A 24,872-nucleotide genomic window follows, 5' to 3' on the forward strand; every position below is an offset into this window, starting at 1 on the left:
AATAATATTTGATTTAGCCAATCACCTACATAAAAGTAGTTTGACCACTGCTGAAACAAAATGTGGTCACCTTCTACTTTATCCAGACCAATTCTGTTGACATGCATTTAAGAAAACATCTTTGGACAACATCAGTAAGTTTACTTTTCATATCTGATGCTACCAGATTAGGCTGTCTAAAAATGCCCGGGGGAAGTGGGTGATGTTGGGGTTAGAGAAAAATAATTAAAACTAATGTCCTCATTTACTTGCATCCCCACGAGGGCAGAGTTAGTCAGACACAGGGCTAATTTTCCATGTGAGCAAAATTCATCATCCCATAAATTATCTGCTCCTTTTTGTTTGTTTATAAAATTTAATCGGTGTTGCCCAGGATTTATTATAATAATTATACCGTAGCAAGTGTGTTTAATTGCCTGCAAAACAGATTTTCTTTAAAATGTATTTAATATCTTAAATTAAAAATGGTTACTTTTTACAACGTGACCCAGCGTCGTTTAACACCTAAAAAAAAAAAAAAGTTAAAACCTACTTTTTGGGGGGCCTAATACGTTTAAACATTCTTTATAAATAATATGAAAGAAGAAACTTTGAAAAAAAAGAAAATGCACATTTTAGCATGGGGGATCACTTTTCTATATAAATTTAACGTAAAATGAGCACCCACTTTTTGGCCACAAAGCGTTCAACAAGACATGTCATCTCTAGCATTTTTTCAAGTCTCGATCGAGGAGGAGGCAAAACATGGATTTGTTTTTATTTTTGGTGGTGGGGGCGGGAATTATATTTGAAACATAAAATAACGATAAATTTAATTATTTTATACGAGACCATTCTTTACTTTCACTGAACAATTTTATAAACAAAACGAACCCCAAAATAGGACAAATTCAATGTTTTTTTTTTGGGGGGGGGATTACATTAGAAATATAAAATGACGAAAAATTTAATTTAATTGTATTTGGAATGAATTTTTAGTAGATTTTTTTTTTTCGATTGCACGGGCATTCGTAGCTATTTTTACTTAAACAAAAGTTGTAATGATTTATTTTTAATTATTTTTTTTTGTTGGGGGAGGGGGGTTCTTTCCAGTGCTCAATATCCAGAGAATTGTTTCTTTTCTTTGTAGCCCTTCTGCCGAAATATCTGGTTGAGAGAGTATCACGTACTTCTTCTTTTTTGAGGGCGATTAAATTTGCATGTTTTCATCCGTTCTTTTATTTTAATAAATTTATATATTTCTAAAACAACATTTGATACTCTTGAAATAATAGTTTTGATTACTCAACTAATCATTTCATTATTCCTCAAAACAAAGCATAAATATGATTGTCATCTTTAAATGCTTTTTTCCTATATATACGAGGCGGTCTCACATTGTGTGATTTAAATAATATATGATTTAGCCATGTAATCACCTACATAAAAGTAGTTTGACCACTGCTGAAACAAAATGTGGTCACCTTCTACTTTATCCAGACCAATTCTGTTGACATGCATTTAAGACAACATCTTTGGACAACATCAGTAAGTTTACTTTTCATATCTGATGCTACCAGATCAGGCTGTCTAAAGATATCGGCTTCTTGAATTAAATGTGTCAAATATTGTTATTATTTTTTCCCGTTTTTCCCTAGCAAAACTCAATCATGTTCTGCAAAGAAGAAAACCAACAATTTTTCTGTACAAAACAATCAAACTAAACATCATGAACAAAATTTGAAGCATAAAAATTTTGAAGATATAAAAACTTGAAACATAAAAGCTTTTGCCAAAATGATTAAACTTGAAATGGGTTGATATGTCATATAATTGATATGCAGTAGAACGCCAGGATACAGCATTAAAAATTAGTAACAAAATACAGTACAGTATGTAATACACATAATATTATAAATAACATCATAAGCCGAGTCAAATACTTTAACCAGGGGCCGAAAAATCATTGCATTCCACATCGTAACCTGAAAAAAACCTATCCTAAGGTCACCATATCCAGGGGTTCTACTGTATTACATTTAAACTCAAATCAATTTGACTAGTGATAATAGTTTGGTAATAAAAGTAAAAATTGTCTATTTATGAATTAATTACTGATTTTGTTAATTATATTTACGGAACAACTTTATTAATTGCACCCATAACCACCATGGAGTTTTATTATACACTGCATGTCAAATTATTAACAAGATAACATTTTTTTACCAGTTTCAGAAACTTACTGATAGTTTCATATCAAAAGCTTTGGAAACATTGGCAATGTTGAGCTGCGCATACTGTGAAATTCTCGGTATTTGAGGTGTGTCAAATTATTAACAAGGCAGTTTGTTTTGTCAATAAAATGGATCGTAAAGGTGGTTTGAGTAGTTCTGAAAAGAGTACTATTACAGAACAGCTAGCAAAAGGTAAAACTACCCTAGAAATATCAAAAATGATAGGAAGGTACCATCAAACTGTGAAGAATTTTGTCAAGGACCCTACAAAGGTACAAAAGAAAGCTGATAAAGGTAAATCTAGAGTTTTTTCACGCCGTTCTCTACTCCAAATTAAACATGAAGTTGTTAAGAACCATGGGAAAACAAGTCGAGAAGTCTTTGACCAAGCCAGATTGAAGAATGTCTCAAAAAGTACTTGATGTTGCCTTCTGAAAAAAGTGGCAAAGTCTGTTAAGTCTGTGACAAAGCCTCCGTTAAAGCAACATTACATACAAAACCGGTTGAAATGGGCAGAGGACAACATGAAAATGGATTTTTCCAAAGTTTTGCTCACTTTGAACCATGGCTGAAGAAGCAAGGGTTGACGTTCAGAAGACCCATTATTTTTATGCAGGATAATGCTCCCTCGCATGCAGCAAACAAAAGCAAAGAGTACTTGCAACAACTGAGGTTCTCTGGGCGACAGAAGATGAAGTGGCTTGCGAATTCACCAGATTTGAACCCAATTGAGAACCTTTGGAGTATCATGAAGCGACGCCTCTATGCAAGTGGACGCCAATTTAAGAGCAAAGATGAGTTGTGAGAGAGGTATCACGAGGAATAACTGCTGACAAAATCACAAATTTGACTAATTCTGTGGATCAATGTCTTTTACAAGTAATTCATGAAAAAGGATCGCATATCCCCTACTCATTATGTCAATGTAGAAATTGCTATGTAGTTATTGTGTTCTAGGCATTTTTCCTAGTTCATTTAATGTTTGAAAATTATTTCAATAAACAAGTTATGGGTATATTGTGTTTTTTTTTAACCTTGTTAATAACTTGACACACTGAAATCAACAGATATTCCTATCTTCTGTCATAGTTTCGCTAATAATGCTTTAAATACTTTTATTTTCTGACTGGAGTAGTTGAATAGTATTGCAAGCACTTTCTTAAAGTTTCATGGATTTTATTCACTCATTCATTAAACATTTTTAAAAATGTAAACTCGTTAATAATTTGATATGCAGTGTATCAAAACTCTTGTACACATGAAATCAGTCAAGTTCTTAATAATGATACATATGACTGCTGTTACTACAATATTGATGATTTCGCAATTGGTTGCTTTCGAAATTAACTTTCACCGCATGATGAAATCTCAAAAATTTTCAATCAGGTTTATCAAGGGAAGATGGCAGCTAGATCATCATCTTTTCCGTTTAAATGCTCAGACTGGCTAAGAAGGCTAAGATAGTAAAAACAGAATGGAAAAAGAGAGCAGGTGTTGCTTAAAAACAAAACATAAAAACATAGCAAAAGAGATATTTCACTAAAGATTCCTTTCAAGGGATTGTAATAAGGTAGCAGATGTCACTTTTTCTCCTTCAGATACCATGACCAACAAATCTATCTCAAATGATGCTGTCCCATATCATATAACTCCTCCACCCTGTTGTTGATACGCCTTAAACGATTTCCAATATACATCTAATCATTTGTCTTGTACGTTCCATAGCACACTCTAACCTGTGAATAGCTAATTCAAAAAGAATTGAGAAAATCAAATTGTGACCATGGCTTTGTATGACCGTACTCTAATATACACACACACATGTGGATATCCATAATGCTATGTAATAAATAAAATATTAAACAAAAGAAAAATAATATACAAAATAGGACTATTTCAAAAATAATGTCAAGCTTTTTTCATTACAGAAAATCTGTGAAGAAATTTGTGATATCTATATGTATAAAGTAGTAGCGTTCATGTGTGTGTTTGTCTATGTGTACATGTTCAAAGAAATATAAAGGCGATATGTGTGTACACCTCTCCTGGTCAAGAAATATTGATGCCCATGATAGGATACTTCTGTCAAAGAAGACATTATGTTTTATGCGTAATTTCTATATATAGCATTCTTCAAACCACATCTACAGTGATTAAGTTACGGTCATTTGCATATCACATTAAATTAAATCTATTTAAATTATTAGCTCGATGATATTACTTATTCGACATAATAGCCTCGTTTCAACTGTATTATTTAAAAATATAATTTAAAATTTAATTATTTAGTTTATTTTCATTTCAATTTATATTTGATTTAACTTATTTTATCTGAAATTTGACACCGTTTAATTTTCAAACCAGAAAACCAAAAGGGAATAACTGAATTCGGAGGAAACTTTTTTCACTTATTCTTTATTTTTAAGTAACATTTTTTATTTGTTACTAGACTATCCGTGACCCATTAGGTCAGTATGTTATATTAGCTATGGAATTAATGTATGAGCTTGACACTTGTGATCTAAAGAAAATAGGTTTTGTGACATAATAGAAACATTTCTATGAAAGTATATTAAAATGAAAAAAGAATATAGATAGATTTCTATGAGTTGTCCACGTTCTGTTTATAATTGTTTATTTTTGAAAAAACAAAAAACAATGAGCTATTGAATTATAAGTGGTTTGCCATACTTATAGGTAAATGTACACGGAACAGATACCATAATACTTAATCTTAAATTAAAATTGTGATATATCTTTTCATTTAAACGCGAAAAAAACAAAAAAAAACAATTGGGATGCTGAAAACGTACACAGTAAAACAATACGTTTTAGTGTCACGTAAATCGCCGTTGTAAAATGCTCTTATGGCTATCAACAGGGTTAAAGTAGATTTATTTGTAAGAAAATTGCATTATGATAACTTCAACGTAATACGGAAATGAACGATGTAAAAAAAAAAGCAGAAAGTATTAACAATCGTTTATTTGGATAATTTAAACGCGGAAAAAAAAAACAGTGGGACGCTGAAAACGTACACAGTAAAACAATACGTTTTAGTGTCACGTAAATCGCCATTGTAAAATGCTCTTATGGCTATCAACAGGGTTAAAGTAGATTTATTTGTAAGAAAATTGCATTATGATAACTTCAACGTAATACGGAAATGAACGATGTAAAAAAAAAAGCAGAAAGTATTAACAATCGTTTATTTGGATAATTTAAACGCGGAAAAAAAAACAGTGGGACGCTGAAAACGTACACAGTAAAACAATACGTTTTAGTGTCACGTAAATCGCCATTGTAAAATGCTTTTATGGCTATCAACAGGGTTAAAGTAGATTTATTTGTAAGGAAATTGCGTTATAATAACTTCAACGTAATACGGAAATGAACGATGTAAAAAAAAAAAAGCAGAAAGTATTAACAATCGTTTATTTGGATAATTTAAATGCGAAAAAAAAAACAGTGGGATGCTGAAAATGTACACAGTAAAACAATACGTTTTATTGTCGCGTTAATTATTTAGTATAATATGTATCGTATATATGAAACAGGTCGATGATTATACGTATTATTTGGTATCACGTTTTGCATTTGCTTCCCATATTTTGAAGTTTTTTATTCAATAAAATTAAGATATTCGCTTTTCTAAGGACGTCCGTTTGTTCAAACAAAACCGGTTCAGCGATTTGTGTTTATTTTTTTACACTGTTATGGATTTATGTTTATGTACGCATGCGCAACTGGAAGTTGTAAACCGGATGTTGAATAACAACACCCGTTACAAGGTCATTAGAGTTTTATAATTATGTAGATTGTTGTGTTATCCGTTTCTTACACTGTATTTAAGTATGCCGATATAATTCATAAGTTCTTTTTTGAAAAACGTCTTCTCCAGAATACATCATTTTTTCTTATTTTCAACGCCGATGCCCGGGGGAAGTGGGTGGGGTTGGGGTTAGAGAAAAATAATTAAAACTAATGCCCTCATTTACTTGCATCCCCACGAGGGCAGAGTTAGTCAGACACAGGGCTAATTTTCCATGTGAGCAAAATTCATCATCCCATAAATTATCTGCTCCTTTTTGTTTGTTTATAAAATTTAATCGGTGTTGCCCAGGATTTATTATAATAATTATACCATATCAAGTGTGTTTAATTGCCTGCAAAACAGATTTTCTTTAAAATGCATTTAATATCTTAAATTAAAAATGGTTACTTTTTACAACGTGACCCAGCGTCGTTTAACACCTAAAAAAAAAAAAAAGTTAAAACCTACTTTTTGGGGGCCTAATACGTTTAAACATTCTTTATAAATAATATGAAAGAAGAAACTTTGAAAAAAAAGAAAATGCACATTTTAGCATGGGGGATCACTTTTCTATATAAATTTAACGTAAAATGAGCACCCACTTTTTGGCCACAAAGCGTTCAACAAGACATGTCATCTCTAGCATTTTTTCAAGTCTCGATCGAGGAGGAGGCAAAACATGGATTTGTTTTTTTGAAACATAAAATAACGATAAATTTAATTATTTTATATGAGACCATTCTATACTTTCACTGAACAATTTTATAAACAAAACGAACCCCAAAATAGGACAAATTCAATGTTTTCTTTTGGGGGGGGTTACATTAGAAATATAAAATGACGAAAAATTTAATTTAATTGTATTTTGAATGAATTTTTAGTAGATTTTTTTTTCGATCGCACGGGCATTCACAGCTATTTTTACTTAAACAAAAGTTGTAATGATTTATTTTTAATTATTTTTTTGTTGGGGGTGGGTGTTATTTCCAGTGCTCAATATCCGGAGAATTGTTTCTTTTCTTTGTAGCCCTTCTGCCGAAATATCTGGTGGAGTGAGTATCACGTACTTCTTCTTTTTTGAGGGCGATTACATTTGCATGCTTTCATCCGTTCTTTTATTTTTGTTGTGGGGGTATCCACGTTGCCATGATGAAGATGATTAGCGGACAGGTGTGCTTCAAACGGAACTTCATGTCAACCCAGGCAACGCCGGGTACCCACGCTAGTAATACAAAATAATATTTCTATAATTTACATCTTTATTTTTGCTTGTCGATGTCGATGCTTGCCAATCTGTAATTGATGTTCATAGCAAGTGTTAATTTTTGCAGACTTCCAATTACGTTCACCATCACACCGTTGAATGAAAAACTCATCAACTTTAATATTCTGTGCAAAGTGGTTGGCAAATTATCGCATTTACAACTGAATATCAAAAGTGAAGGATATGCCATGAGCTGTGCCATTCTCTACGAAGATATAAAAGGCATCATGTCTGAACTTACTAAGTGGGGATCTGATGAAATGGACTTTGCTGAGGTAAGAAGAGATAGAAATCTACTTTTTTAACTGGAAATTTCTGCTAGTATTGCCTGTTTTTCTTTGAAAAGTAAACTTTTGCAATTTTTTTGTTAAAAACATTTGTGCTTTAATAAATATAGGAAAAAGATGTTGTTCCTTTTACAATTATTTCATTCATTGTTCGGGTTCTTAATAGTGATTATCCCATTATTATTATGTGTTAGTACTTATGTAGTAGTAATGTCACAAATAGCCTTAACACAAAGAGGTAAAGGGTATGTTCTTTCTACCGCTCGAACATGGAAAGAAGAAAAAAAAGGAGAAAATGCAAGACGTGTACCTGGATTTTATGCAAGATGTGAAGTATGTGATAAGCCCACGTGACTGAGCGAGATTTGAGGCAGATAAAAGAACCCGACTTGGAGGGAAAAGAGGCAGTTCTTCATTACATCTTGTGTGGGTGCAAATCTTATGATCAGTCACGACCTTGCAGAATAAGTTGTTGAATTAATTCTTTGTTTTTTATACTGAAATAAAATGAACAGTATGGACATACGACATAAAATACAAAAAACAAACTTGTATTGAAATGTGTATTTTCAGTATTTTCACATAAACACTCTATTTATATTTGTGATATGTGTACATTTATTTATTTATTTATTTTAAGAAATGCTATTTTTTAAAATTCTTTGAACTTTTATGCAGCGAAAACTCATCTAATCTGTTCTTATTAAAATCATTACGTTCACTGCTATTAGCCATTCTCTATTGTGGGAAGGAAAATGACACTTTTTAAAATTAATTTGGTTATCATCTAAATAAATATTTTTATTATCATGTAATATGATCATTACATTTGTTTTGAGAAGCTGAAAAATATTTTGTTATTTTTCAAATAAACCTTTAAAACCGAAGAACATTTACACTATGAAAAATTATTGATCAAATTTAGTTAAATATTTCATCTGATAGTTTCCTAAAATGCCCTCTTCTATAATAATTTTTGAATTCAATGAATTCAATCTTAAAATCTTCCATGCTATGGATGCTTTTAATCTGATCTGTCTACTTATTCCAAAATCAAGTACTCTATCAGCAAAATAATTCAATTTGTTAAGAAATCTAGTTTTTGATAATAACCTTCAAAATCAATGAGAAATATAAAAAATGTCCACCATAAAAGTTAGAAATTGAAAACTGTAATTTTGACCATGAGAAGAACTAAAATAAAAACTGGCAAAAATTTAAACTTTTTCTCCAGAAAATTCATGATTAATAGTTTCATACATGATTGAAAGTAATGATTAATCGGAGAACTCACGTTTTCAAAGAAATCAGTCAGTCATGTCTCAGGGGTTGTAAAGTTTCAGACGAGCAGGTGTAACATGTTTCCGTTTCAGAAGGTACTTTTTTCTTGACTTATATTAGCCTCATTTACCTACTATCTGAAGTGTTGGCCATAGATGAGTTAGTTCACTATTGTTGGAAAATTATCAGTGCCAAGTTAAAGATATCTCTGTAGAATACGTTTGATGTACACTTCTACATGACCCCCCCCCTTCCATCTTCATGAAACCATAAGACGATTCAGTCATGGTTACTTGCAAAATTGTTTTGAGTACTGTGAAGATAGAATACTGAGTGATCACAACAATCTTATGCTGCGATATTGGTCCTGGTTTGGTGGTGAGTGATTCATTTGATTTTAATTTTCATTAACCTCCATCATTGTGAGGACTTTTCCAAATCATGTGCAGTATCTGGAGTTCAAATTGGAAGCAAGCAGGCCACCATTCTGTATGTTGATTTGCCCCAACAGTCGTGAGTCAACAAAGAATGAATTTATTGAATCTGTCTCTCAGAGGAAGTGGCAATTGTACCAGGTCACTCGGTTGCTTCCATGCAATGTAAATGTGGTAGTGATTGTTGTTCTTTTATCATTATTCATTTCGATAGGCTTGATTCCGTATTTGGAAATTTTCTAATTTTTAATTAATCACAAAAGAAAATCCCCCCCCCCCAGTAGATGATTCGTACAAACTTTGAGGTGAATGTTTCAATTAAAAGTAGTTAACGGACAAACAAACATTTTTTTGTTATATATATATTATTATTCAATAAATACATTTTAAAAGATACAGAATACATTTTTTCTAGATTTTTCCCATAAATGTAAACTCTGCATTGTTTTATAGGAAAAATGATTTTAATCTTGCACAAATATTTATTTTGAAATTGTTCAAAATATCAGCAACTACAAACTTTTTGAACCGATATCAGTCATCCGATTTTTATGGGCAGATTTTATAGAATGTGTGATATGTAGAAGCATATTTTAGTAAAATACAATTAAATTGCTTAAATAAGGTGGAAATAATAGTGAACATGAAGACTATAACGTTGAACACATTAGCTGAAAAGGTAAATTCAATCAATGTTCTCACAAACAGAAGAGTTTCAATAAATAAAAAAAAAACTTATATTGTGAAAACCTAGGAAAATTTCGTGAGTATATTATACAAAATTGAGTATGACAAATTCGTCTGTTCTATCTATAAGTTCAAACGTTGATGAAATTAACATCACTTTGAATAACTAACACCAGAAATTTCAATGTTTGTTTTTTTATGGGAAAATGTGATTTAAAGAATGGAAGTTGAAAGATAAAGCGAACATTAGTAAAATGTTTTTTTGCAAATTTTATTTATTGTATGATTTTTTTTATTGTATGATTTTTTTTTCACTTTCTTGAGAAGTTTTATTTATTTTTTTACAATTTGGCAAAATTTTGTATTGAATTGAAGGTGGAAGTGAACGAAAAAGCAACAAGAATGGTGAAGATTTCAAATACTGGAAAATTCCATTTCAATTTCGAATGGGAACTTAATGACAAGGCAAATCAATTGATATCAGTCAACCCAAAGAGTGGAAGTGTTAAATTTGGATGCAAGGAGCAATGCATTATCAATTTTTGCCCAAAGAATAAAGTCTCGTTGAACGGAGGAAGAATGAAAATTAAGGTTTGACTACGAATTTATTAAGATTCTTTAGTTTATTTATTTTAAACTATATCAGCAGTATTTTTTATTAGGTTATAATAATATTACATTTAGTTATTAGGTTGTATCAATAGTATTTGCATTTATTATGTTGTATGAATTGGATATTTATTTATTCGGTTGTATCAGTAGTATTTTTATATATTATGTTGTATCAAATATACTATATATATATTAGATTAGATAGATTACATATATATATTAGATTGTATCAACAGAATTTATATTTATTAGGTTATATACACATTGTTAATATTTATTTGATTTCATCAAAAGTATTTTATATATTTAGTTAAATGAATACAAATTGGAACAATAAAAGTGTTGCTCTATAGAAAACAATACTACAGCTTCATTTTAAAACTTTTATTGAAAATATCAGTTCAGGTAACTTGATTACGTAGTAGAGCTGGCATCTATTCAATATAGTCACATTCAGCCTTAATCACCACCTCGTACGGGTCAGGAACTGGGAACATGCCTTTTCCATAATCACTGGCAGGAGCTTGGCAAATATTTGGTGGATGACAGCGATCAGGCTGGCTTCGGTGTTGTGGGAGGTCATGTTGGTGATATTCTCGACATATGACCAAACGAAGAAGTCCAGCAGATTTAGGTCAGGAGAGGAGGGGGGGCCAGTGAGAGAAAGGTACATGGTACTCTTTTTGAAGCCAATCCTGGTCTCTTTGAACTTGTGGGCCAGCGCTGAATCCTTCTGCCACACCCAGGGTCTGCCAGCGGCCACCTGATTGCAGACGCTCTTTAGCGCATTCAAGTACACTTTGGTGTTGACTTTCAAGCCAACTTTGACGGTGTGAAGTGGCATGATGTGACCTTCACTTTAAACCCACACCAAAGACGATAACCGTGGCCAGAAACTTTGTTTGCATCGCCTTGGGCATGTCCCTATTATTCATGGCAATCTAGCGATGCATTTTGAGGGTTCTGGCAATGATCCTGCTGTCATAACTTGGATCAATAGAGAGCATGAGTTGTACAGTGACGTATCTATAGTCTCGCTCGTTGAACATTGTGTCACTTTCAGACATGATAGAAGGCTCCTATCGCTCTTGCAATTTGTACCTACTAGTATTTAGTCTGCAACAAAAAAAAGAAAACTGGTTTTTATCAAACAGAAATGGAATCATTTCTTCTCTTCTAAGACATTTTTATTTTACTTAGTATTTTTTTATTTATTACGTTGTATGTAGTAATTTTTTTATTTGGTTGCATAAATAGTATTTTTATTTATTATGTTGCATCAACAGTATTTTTATTTATTATGTTGCATCAACAGTATTTTTATTTAATATGTTGCATCAACAGTATTTTTATTTATTATGTTGCATCAACAGTATTTTTATTTATTATGTTGCATCAACAGTATTTTTATTTATTATGTTGCATCAACAGTATTTTTATTTATTATGTTGCATCAACAGTATTTTTATTTATTATGTTGCATCAACAGTATTTTTATTTATTATGTTGCATCAACAGTATTTTTATTTAATATGTTGCATCAACAGTATTTTTATTTAATATGTTGCATTAACAGTATTTTTATTTATTATGTTGCATCAACAGTATTTTTATTTAATATGTTGCATCAACAGTATTTTTATTTATTATGTTGCATCAACAGTATTTTTATTTAATATGTTGCATCAACAGTATTTTTATTTATTATGTTGCATCAACAGTATTTTTATTTATTATGTTGCATCAACAGTATTTTTATTTATTATGTTGCATCAACAGTATTTTTATTTATTATGTTGCATCAATAATATTTTTATTTAATATGTTGCATCAACAGTATTTTTATTTAATATTTTGCATCAATAGTATTTTTATTTAATATGTGTCATCAACAGTATTTTTATTTAATATGTTGCATCAACAGTATTTTTATTTATTATTTTGCATTAACAGTATTTTATTTATTATTTTGCATCAACAGTATTTTTATTTAATATGTTGCATTAACAGTATTTTTATTTATTATGTTGCATCAACAGTATTTTTATTTAATATGTTGCATCAACAGTATTTTTATTTATTATGTTGCATCAACAGTATTTTTATTTAATATGTTGCATCAACAGTATTTTTATTTAATATTTTGCATCAACAGTATTTTTATTTATTATGTTGCATCAACAGTATTTTTATTTAATATGTTGCATCAACAGTATTTTTATTTATTATGTTGCATCAACAGTATTTTTATTTAATATGTTGCATTTACAGTATTTTTATTTAATATGTTGCATTAACAGTATTTTTATTTATTATGTTGCATCAACAGTATTTTTATTTATTATGTTGCATCAACAGTATTTTTATTTAATATGTTGCATCAACAGTATTTTTATTTATTATGTTGCATCAACAGTATTTTTATTTATTATGTTGCATCAACAGTATTTTTATTTAATATGTTGCATCAACAGTATTTTTATTTAATATGTTGCATTAACAGTATTTTTATTTAATATGTTGCATTAACAGTATTTTTATTTAATATGTTGCATCAACAGTATTTTTATTTAATATGTTGCATCAACAGTATTTTTATTTAATATGTTGCATCAACAGTATTTTTATTTAATATGTTGCATCAACAGTATTTTTATTTATTATGTTGCATCAACAGTATTTTTATTTAATATGTTGCATCAACAGTATTTTTATTTAATATGTTGCATCAACAGTATTTTTATTTAATATGTTGCATTAACAGTATTTTTATTTATTATGTTGCATCAACAGTATTTTTATTTAATATGTTGCATCAACAGTATTTTTATTTAATATGTTGCATTTACAGTATTTTTATTTATTATGTTGCATCAACAGTATTTTTATTTATTATGTTGCATCAACAGTATTTTTATTTATTATGTTGCATCAACAGTATTTTTATTTAATATGTTGCATCAACAGTATTTTTATTTATTATGTTGCATCAACAGTATTTTTATTTAATATGTTGCATCAACAGTATTTTTATTTATTATGTTGCATTAACAGTATTTTTATTTATTATGTTGCATCAACAGTATTTTTATTTATTATGTTGCATCAACAGTATTTTTATTTAATATGTTGCATCAACAGTATTGTTATTTAATATGTTGCATTTACAGTATTTTTATTTATTATGTTGCATCAACAGTATTTTTATTTATTATGTTGCATCAACAGTATTTTTATTTATTATGTTGCATCAACAGTATTTTTATTTATTATGTTGCATCAACAGTATTTTTATTTATTATGTTGCATCAACAGTATTTTTATTTAATATGTTGCATCAACAGTATTTTTATTTATTATGTTGCATCAACAGTATTTTTATTTATTATGTTGCATCAACAGTATTTTTATTTATTATGTTGCATCAACAGTGTTTTTATTTATTATGTTGCATCAACAGTATTTTTATTTATTATGTTGCATCAACAGTATTTTTATTTATTATGTTGCATCAACAGTATTTTTATTTATTATGTTGCATCAACAGTATTTTTATTTAATATGTTGCATCAACAGTATTTTTATTTATTATGTTGCATCAACAGTATTTTTATTTATTATGTTGCATCAACAGTATTTTTATTTATTATGTTGCATCAACAGTGTTTTTATTTATTATGTTGCATCAACAGTATTTTTATTTATTATGTTGCATCAACAGTATTTTTATTTATTATGTTGCATCAACAGTATTTTTATTTATTATGTTGTGTAAACAGTACTTTTATTCATTAGGTTATATCAATAACATTTTAATTTTTAGATTGTGTCAATAGTATTTTATTTGTTACGTTATATCAATAATGTTTGTTTATTAGATCTCATCAACAGTATTTTTATGTAAGTTGTATCAATACTATTTTTTATTTATTATTATTTGTTGTATCAACAGTATTATTATTATTATTATATATTACGCGGTGGCAATTATTTTTTATTTATTACTTTGTATCAATAATATTTTTATTTATTAAGTCTGTACTAACAGTATTTTTATCTATTAGGTTGTGTCAATACTATTTTATTTATTACATGTAATGCATAATATTTTTATCAGTTTCTGTCAATCGTTTTATTTATTACGTTGTATCAATAATATTTTATTTATTACGTTGTATTAACAGTTTTTTCTTTATTAGGTTATATCAATAAAATTTTAATTTTTAGATTGTATCAATAGTATTTTTAATTACTGTGTCAAGGTATATTCATTAAGTTATATCAATCGTATTATTTATTTAACAGTGTCAATTGTTTTAGTGTTTATTAGTTTGTATCAACAGTATTTTTATTTATTAGTTTTTATTTTTATTTAAAGTTTCGTGGAAATTATATTCATTAGGTTGTTTGTAGCAATAATTTAATTTATCGTGTTACATCAACAGTATTTTATTTATGTTGTGCCAAAGGTATTTTTATTTATTAGGTTTTACCAGTAGTATTTTTGTTTTCCAGTTATCGTATTTGTATTTGTTAGGTTGTATCAATATATCAGTGTTAATATTTATTTGGTTTCAATAATAGTATTTTATTTATTTTGTAGTGTCAATAGTATTTTTATTTATTAGATTGTATTATTAGTATTTTTATTACTTAGGTTGTGTTAGTATTATTTCATTTATTATGTTGTATCCATAGTATGTTATTTATTATGTTTTGTCAATAGTATTTTTATTTATTAGTGTTTATCGACAGCATTTTTATTTATTAGCTTGTATCAATAGTATTTTTATTCAGGTTCTACTCAAAGTATTTTTATTCATTAGTTTCTATCAATAGTTTCTTGTTTTGCAAACTTTCTCTTGTCTGAAGATGAAGTTTGTCACCTCCTTCTTACAGGCAAAACACTGTTCATCCCTACTATATTGCAATTAAACTAGCAAAAAAAAAAAAAAGCCTAGCACAGTAAATTCCAGAATTTATCACAAACCTGGATTTATTTTTTCCTACATTAGAAGAAGATAGCACTTTAAGTAATATACTTAATATCTACAATTACTATAAGTTCGTTTGTATTGAAAATGTGATTTCCTCCCTAGCTATATCAAACCACTGAATATAGTTTGTCTTATTTTCAATTATATTTGTAACTGAAATGCAGTGATCTTAGCTACGTCAGTAGGACTATTACTGCTTTGTGCCTGACCATATTGATTGTCTTCAACTACGAATTCTGATGCGCCATGTACTGATAGTTTTTCTCATTATTGTACAAACACCCCTGCTGACTTGCTGCGTATATCCAATATATACTTTACCTGCAAGACGACTGCCTCTGTCTAATTTGCATGTTAAATTAAAAAAAAAATTTTTTTCTCTAACTAAACTTTACTTAACACTATAAATTCTAATAATTAATTCTACTGTATTCTTTAAGTTTAATCCTCTCCTGAAAACTAACAATCTGCTCTACATCCCAAACTGCCACTAACGCTCATACATTACACATGCCTTGGAGGGGGGTCCTTAGTTTTCAGCCCTTAACCTTTGCATGCTGACCGATTGGAAGTCCTTATCACTAAACATCTATACATTTCTACCTCTAAGGCATGCATTAGTTTATTCTTATCCAGGTAGATACTTACTAGCTACAGTCTATACTTAGATTTACAGTTATCTATATTACATAGCAATAGCTGTCTCTTCCTTAGCTTTGCAATGTTAAATACAAAAACTGAACCGATACTCTGTAATGCAAAATACAACTTCCTGACTTTTAAACGAAAGCTGAAGATATCTTCATTAGAAGTGGAAACATACTTAATACCTACAACCTCCATATATTCGCATCTACTGGAAATCTGCCCATATATCTATTTACTTTATTATACATGCTGAATACGCCATAGCTTATAATTTACTTCCAATTATACCTGTAGTGTATTGTACATCATATCAAAAGTGACGTTACTTGTATCTCTTGAATATACATCTTAACCCTCCTGCCATCTAAAATATCCGGAGTTTATGCAACAAATTTTTAGTTAATTCTTAATATTAAGCCATTCTGTAACACGTTATCCTATTCCTAAGCCAACATAAAAATAAGAAAAGGAAAAAAAAATGTTTAATTATGAATTTAAAGGAAAAATATTAAACCATATTAACTTCTTCCAACAAACCTGTTGCAAATATAGCTGCTTCCACTGCATGAACTCTTACTCACCCCCTCCTCCAGTAACAAACAATGAAATAGCAATGTCCCTTAATCACTTTGGGGAGTGTAATTTTTCAGTAGATATATAACCTTTATAAACTAACCCAGTAACATTAACTACCCATGCAGAGTCGCAGAAATACATGGATTAGGACCCAGGCGTGGGACAGACCCTCTTGGTGTGATGGACCCATAGATCTTCTCAGGTCATTCGTCTAGGAGAAGGAAAACTTTGAAGGAGAGGGAGGCCTCTCCAGTCTTGGATGACAACCTTCCTAGAGCTGGTGACTCAAACAAATTACCGGTCTGCAAACCTAAACTGTTTAAAGAGTAGATAGGCTCTGTCTATCATCCGGCTTCCATACTCCTTCTTTGCCTATTAGCCAGGCGTAGAGGTCGAATCACAGGTATTCGACAGAAACACTCAGTGGTCGATCTTTTCTGACTAGGGTAATGGAAGCCGTTTTCCCCACTCCCGACACATCCCATCCCTCTAAACTGGGCACTTGGGAGTGCTTGAATGCCGTAATGCCAGTGCAAGTAGATTGGGTTGACCATCGTCTGATGGGTTGAGGGTACTGGATTGACATTTCCTGGCTGCTGTTCCCGACTGGTAATACAGGCGCCCTAAATCTTTGGTAGCGCTTAGAGCGGCTGCTCCATCAACAGTTGTATAATATCAGGATGTTTGTAGTGCCATGTTGCGCATGGAAAGGGACCCTGCACTCATCCCCAGTGGGCTTTCCTGAGGCCATAATCCTAGTAGGTGGAAGATCAACTGATGGTCTACTTGTATTGCATGTCTGGTATTCTGCATAACCACTTGTTCAGCACCCCTTATCTAAACTGAAACTCTTGAAAAAAAATGACGGTACAATCAAAAATTATGCTTAAACCAGGCCAAAACTCAAACAAAACCAACCTGCCTCTGCCCTTGAGGCTTGCAAGCCCACGGATGTTCATAAACGAACATCTGTGGGCTTAGAACTAATTTAAATGATGTCGAAGCATTTCTCCTAACAAACACCCTGGATATCTTAGCACTAAGTGAGACTAACCTACATTCCTCTATCCCCTCTAACTACTTTAACATGCCCTTATATCTCCCACTCTGTCGTAAGGACTCTGACAGACATATGCACGGGCTTGGAATCTATATTGGAAACACCCTCCCCTTGACTAGAGATACAAAGCTAGAATCGGACGCTCAAGCCTTTATATGCTTTAGACTTAACATGCAACATAACATTAGTTACTTTTATTTTCTCTACCGCTCTCCCTCAACCCAGGACGGTACCCTAATAAACAAAGTCTCTTACAGCATAGATACAGCACTTTCCCTTGACACTAGCTCACAAGTGCATGTATTTGGTGACTTCAATGTCCACCACAGCAACTGTCGTTTGCCTCCAATTCCACACTGGACCCTCCTAACCACCCCCTCCCTGACTTTCCTTTGCAGACAGATGCCACACTAGACGATCTGAAAATCACCCCTTCTCAGGTACATGCTATCATAAAAAATCTTGACACTTCAAAAGCATGTGGACTTGATCTCATCCTGGCTGTGCTATAAAAAAAGTGCTCCGCCAAAGTAGCTCCAGTTCTCTCAAAACTTTACAACAAATGCCTTTATGAAGCTTGCTTTCCTGCCTGCTGGAAAACTACTTCTGTGGTACCAGTTTTCAAGAATTCTGGTGAAAGAACTGACCCAGTAAATTATCACCCCATTAGCCTCCTCCCACTTTTCGCCAAAATATTTGAGTCCATAATTAACCAAGCTCTAGTCCATCACCTTACAGATGCTAAACTTCTTACCAACCAACAATATGGATTTAGGCAAGCCCGTTCCACAGCAGACCTCCTAACTGTAATCTCTGAACATGCATGACAAAGCAGTAGAGTGGTAGCTTTAGATATATCTAAGGCTTTTGACAGGGTATGGCATGAAGGTCTTCTCAGGAAAATTAGGTCATACCGTATCACTGGAAAAATACTTATAATTAAATCCTTTTTAGGTAAGAGGAAAATCCAGGTTGTCCTCGATGGTCATACATCTAAACAATATGGTATAAATGCAGGAGTGCCTCAAGGGTCTATTCTTGGACCGTTATTATTCCTCCTGACAAAATTGCCTGTGAGATGGGTATATATGCTGATGATACCACGCTCTATAACAGACATGGCAGGAAAACAAATGAACACATATCTATAGAAATGGCAAAAACACTAGAGGATGACTTCCAATCTGTAGTGGAATGGGGACAAAAATGGATGGTCACATTAAATGCTGCCAAGATTAAACTTGTTTCTTTCAATAATTACAAGAAACCTTCTCTACTACCAGCAATGGCCAAAGACTCTTTTTCTGAAAGTACATCTTTTAAACTCCTCAGCCTAACGTTCACAGGAAACATGTGTTGGAACAAATACATTGAAAGTATTGCCAGGACCGCTGAGAAGAAGGTAGGTTCTCTCCACTGTGCTAGAAAGCTACTAATGGCCGAAAGTATCCTGTACCTCTACAAGGCCACCATTCATCCATGTATGAAGTATTGTTGTCATATTTGGGCCGGTGCATCTGCTACTAGTCTCTCGCTCCTAGACAAGGTTCAAAAGAGAGTCGCCAACCTGATAGGTCCTGAATTGTCATCTAAGCGTCAGCCTCTGTCCCATTGATGAAATGTAGCATCCCTCTGCCTGTTCTACAAGTACTTTAACAGTGAATGCTCTGACGAACTGCAAGCACTTGTACCCCCTCGACGTAAATGCGCCTGACAAACCGACAACCAGCTAAATCCCACCCCTTCACAGTGGATATCCTTAGATGTAAGAGAGCCTTCTATTCCAGTAGTTTCTTCCCCAGAACCGCTAGACTTTGGAATTCCCTTCCAGGTCCCTGCTTCCCCAACTGTGCTGACATGCAGAGGTTCAAGTGTAACGTGAACCGACACCTTGCTGCCCAGCTCCCTACATAGTAGCCCTGTAGCTTGTGTCCCTGACAGTTGCCCCCTACATCAAAGTGGCAATGTGCCTTGTTTGAGGTGAAAATGTAATAAAAAAAATAGTATTTTTTATTTATGTGGAATTGTGTGGAATTGTAGTTTGTACCGGAAAGTTCTAACCCTTTTATAGAATTCAAAAAGACAAATTTTGAATATTTGATGCACTTGTTTAGAGTGGCATAATCCCCACTAATATTTCACACATTTTTTCACTCGTTTTAATTTGTAAAGTAAATAAAATTACATTTCTAAGTATAAGTATACTTTTAGAATTACTACTTCCCCTTGACTTTATAGTGTTCAGCAGAATAGCAGATTATCAGAATTACCAGGATGCTAGTCTGTCACTGGTTACCCATTTATAAACCTAACTGGAGTGCTTTCTTACAGTAACAATGAACACCGACGCTCCAAACATTGGAATGTGAATGTGGAAGTATACACTCTGCAGTAAAATTTGTAAGCAAACGTCATTGTAATCAATCAAACTGATATCATTAAATGGTACAAAAATTGATCTTTCGTTTCATGCAATTATTTATAAAATAACATTTATAATTATCATTTAATGGAAAAGTAAAAACTACTGTATCACACATTTAATGCATTCAGTTTTTTATGCTGTCTGTAGTGATCACTGCACTTCAAAGTAATATTCTGGCAAAACTTTTTAGTTAAATTTTAGTTACATTTTCTGACCAAATCGAGCTTAAATCAAACATCAATCTGATATAAGGTAAATGCATAGTTGGAAAATTTCAACCCTAACCCAAATTCGAATGTTGCAATAAATAATTGGATATTTCTATTTCAGATTTCCAATGGTCCAATCTATGAGATTCTCTTAGCCGGTCGTGGAGTTTATCCTGGATTGCATTTCTCTTTTCTTTCTCAAAACTTTGGAACATGTTTCATCTACAAAGCAGGAATGAAACCAAAAACGGTACAGCTTAGAATCACCAATAAGGACACAAAAGAGATAAGGTCAGCAACTAAATAAGCTGGGAGAATATTCAATTTTCCCTTTTTTTACAGAATATAAGACACTGTCATGGTTGGTATTATTCAACTCCTCCTCCCAATCAGGATCAAGTTCAAGCTTGCTGGGGGAGGGGTTCTGGAAGAGATGGTTTCAGTAGTGTTCTCAACACATTTTTAATTTTACTTTTTCTCTTAATGATGGTTAGTGATGAAAATGTTATTTCACACTTAAGCATTCCAAACTGATAAAAATATTTTTAAACCAAAGCATGACTTCTGAACAGTCAAAAATATTTTGATTCAGAATTATGTAGATGAGGATTAAAAATTTGGATTATTTCAAGTATTCTTCTTATCTTGGATGTTACTCTCACAGCACTCCATGATGTGAACTCTGACCTTCTTCAAGTGCGTCTTGTCAAACTCAGGAATCTATATGGAATTTTGAATGCAATCTTTTGTTTAAACCATGAAGTTAGATTATTCTTTTACCATCAGTCATGACCGGGTAGAAATCTTAAATCATTTTTAATTATTTTTTTTATTTAGTATTTTTTTTTATTTAGTATTTTTTTTTATTTAGTATTTTTTTTTATTTAGTATTTTTTTTTATTTAGTATCGCCTGTATTAAAACTTCAACTTTCAGAAAACTGTCAAATTATCATTTAGCACTTTATTCACTATGGCATAGGTGCATAACGATATTAACTTGAAAATAATTTTAACTTACTTAAGACTTCTACATTCGTGGATTAAATAAAATTCAGTTTGAAATTGCATATAGAATTCTACAAGTTCGACAAGATATACACGAAAAGGTTTCAGTGATAGAAACGATGTGAGAATAACATTCAAATAATCCAGAGTAAAAATATTTTTAGAAAAATGAGAAAGTTTGCATAACGTTTCGGAGGAGGAGGATATTCAAAGCTGTAGAAGGAGAAAATAGATTTTTGATAAAACACAACCAATGACATGTGGCTCGTGTCTGGAGATATTTCCAAAATGAATTTTTTTTTAAATATGTTTCAAACACTTGTCTTCTTTTTATTATAAAAACAGTCACAAAGAAAGCATGAAGCCATTTGATATAAGGATACCACTTCAACTTAAAACACTAGCCCATGATAACTGATTAGTTAACCATTTATATTGAGAGCACCATACTCTCTAAAAGAAATTCCTACAGAAATCAAAGTGTCAACCTTAGTACACCTCAGAATATACTGCAACCATTGCTCATAGAAACCACTATTTAAATTGTTTTTAATGAAATAGATGTTTCAAAACAAAAACTGTCTTTAGGATTGTCAAATTTGAAATGAAAGACTTACATTTTTTGCTAAAGTTGCTGGAAAAATGGTTGAATCATTCTACTACACCAGAAAATGTCTCATGCCTGATGTAATTCTCTATTTGTATAAGAGTTAAATACTTCCTAAGATGGAGTACTGCTGTCACATAGGTGAGATACCACTCAGAGCACCCTTTTGTTTTAACTGATTATCAGAGAAATTTAGTGAGAGAATGTTTGCTTCTCTTCCCTACAGTTTTTTTCTGACTGCTCTATTATTATATTCATGGTAATTGCTTTACTAAGTTTCAATCTGTGGTTTCTTCTGTAAAACAAACAACAAAACGTTGCCTAGCTACAACAACTGTCTGATATGAGTCATTGTAAAACTGGTGTGTTCCTTAAACAATAATAATTTATTTATAACACTAAAAAAATTTGTTAAATGTTTCTTTTTGTGCCTCTTTCAGTTTGGATTGCTTATATTCGAACACAAATCAATTGATGCACGACTTTAAGCGTGTGGTCCTTACACCGGGTTCATTCCTTGATGTCAACTTCTCTTTCTATCCAAGAGACGCTATTAAATACAAAGAAGCTGTCATCTTTGAAGTGAATGGTCTATCAACAAAGAAAGTAGAGTTTTTGGGAGAAGGATGCGAAATGAAGGTAATTGTTATTGTATATATATTACTGTTGGGACGATTAATCGGAATAGGGTAGTGGAATGGGGAAAATTATAATTTCTGATTCCTAACTGATTCTCTAAAATTTTAAAATAAAAAATGAAACAGGCGCAAATTGTTACTTTTTTATTAGAAGTTGTTCATTTACAACATAAGACTGAGAAGGGCTACAGAATGCGTTATAAATCTCATTTACAGATTTAACATTGATTAGCAGAGTTTAATTTATTTTATTTATTGGTCATTTATTGAGAGATAACTTGTCTCATCTATTACAATGTGATGTTCTCGATATATGACAAAATGAAGAAATCCAGTGGATTCAGGTCAGGGGAGGAGGGGGGCAGTGAAAGAAAGGTATAAGGCACTCTTTTTTAAGCCATCCTGGGTCTCGTTGAACATGTGGGCCAGCGCTGAATCCTTCTGCCACACCAGGGTCTGCCAGCAGCCACCTGATTGCACCAAAGGATCACCACACTCTTCAGCACATCCAAGTACACTTCTAATTCTAATTCTAATCCCCCGGTTCAAGATTCTGCCAACTTTGCATTTCAGAGGCATCTTTAATAATTCCCTCTATGAACTCCAAGAGTGAAATTATTTTCCATTGCAAACATAGGAAAAAATTTAAATACACCAACTTCTACACCCCAGAAAATACTCCTCCTCCATCTTCTCCGTTATTTTAATCACCCATTTATTTAAATATATATATTATTTTTTAGATTTATTAATTTTATTATGTAATTATTTTTCCTTTAGATTGATATTCTGTATATATATATATATATATATATATATATATATATATATATATATGTGTGTGTGTGTGTGTGTGTGTGTGTGTGTGTGTGTGTGTGTGTGTGTGTGTGTGTATATATATGTTTTTGTACTATTATTAAAATATGTCTATTATTTTATATAGTTCACATCGATTCTAATAGGTACCAAATGCAAAATGAGACTTTCTAGTATTTGAACCCTTGAATGGTTAATTAAAATATGGTATAGCTTTTATATAAATAATAAGTATTAGCAGATTAATAATGTAAATTTTCTTAAATCAATTTACATATGACAGAATTTTTCTATATAGCAACTTTTTGTTTAAGTATAAATTTTGTTTGCATAATGTTTATATGCGTGTATATATTTATATATGTATATAGATGTATGTATAAATTATAATTAGATGATTATATATTTTTAATTCCACTAGATGCTGAATATACTTTAACATTTCTCTTTCATTATTAAGTGTCTAATCATTTATTTTTCCTTGAATGCCATTTCAATTACAACTCATCCTAAAGAATAATTAATTTTGAAAAAGAGGGCTTGCTGAAATATGTATGCACTTATGTATCTGGTTTTTGTGTAAACAAACTTGTATATTTTTCTTCTTAATATGTCTATGTATATATATATATATATATATATATATATATATATATATTTGTATGCATATTTTTCTTCTTAATATGTCTATGTATATATATATATATATATATATATATATATATATATATATATTTGTATGCATATTTTTCTTCTGTATTTACAAACTTGTGTATCTTGGAATATCCTGTTTGTATGTAGCCTGTAATACATATAGAATTAAGATTCTTATAGGAATACTATTTGTTTGTATCTATTGTTAAGTGTATATATGTATATACATATGTGTATGTATATGTGTGTATTTAAATATGTATTTATATATGTGCATATATGTTTTCTATCTATGTATTTTGTTGTATATATTTATACTTATTGAACATATTTTTTCGTATGTGTGTGTGTGTGTGTGTGGTAAAATGTGTTTTTCTAATTACATTTTACTCTTTTTGTATACCAATCCTTTTGCTTAGAAGCTCAGTATTTGTTACATCTAACAATAGACGTAAACCAACATCTTAATCTTTCTTAGGCATTGTCCCAATTAGTAGCCCCTTATGTTCAAGTGGCAATATATCTTGTTTGGGGTGAGGGTGAGTAAAAAAATAAATAAATAAACCATATATAAAAGAGTAACAGCATAGCTACATTCCAAGATCCAAATGTTTATATTTTCTTATCAAACAGCTCTTTCAGCA

The 24,872-nt window shown here is 31.1% G+C and overlaps 1 protein-coding gene across 4 annotated transcripts in view; it reads left to right on the forward strand.

The window, feature by feature from the left end:
- Positions 1-24,872, forward strand: part of LOC145295994 (hydrocephalus-inducing protein-like) — an 865,028-nt gene that overhangs the window by 760,693 nt on the left and 79,463 nt on the right. For all 4 annotated transcript variants that reach the window (XM_080141978.1, XM_080141990.1, XM_080142009.1 and 1 more), the window contains 4 exons: positions 7,359-7,566; positions 10,356-10,571; positions 20,629-20,798; positions 22,561-22,759. In XM_080141978.1, coding sequence (XP_079998104.1) covers positions 7,359-7,566; positions 10,356-10,571; positions 20,629-20,798; positions 22,561-22,759 — 793 coding nt within the window. The remainder of the gene's footprint in view (positions 1-7,358; positions 7,567-10,355; positions 10,572-20,628; positions 20,799-22,560; positions 22,760-24,872) is intronic.

The sequence above is a fragment of the Euprymna scolopes genome, chromosome 2 (assembly GCF_053919585.1).
Source record: "Euprymna scolopes isolate OS-2025 chromosome 2, ASM5391958v1, whole genome shotgun sequence".
Taxonomy (NCBI): domain Eukaryota; kingdom Metazoa; phylum Mollusca; class Cephalopoda; order Sepiida; family Sepiolidae; genus Euprymna; species Euprymna scolopes.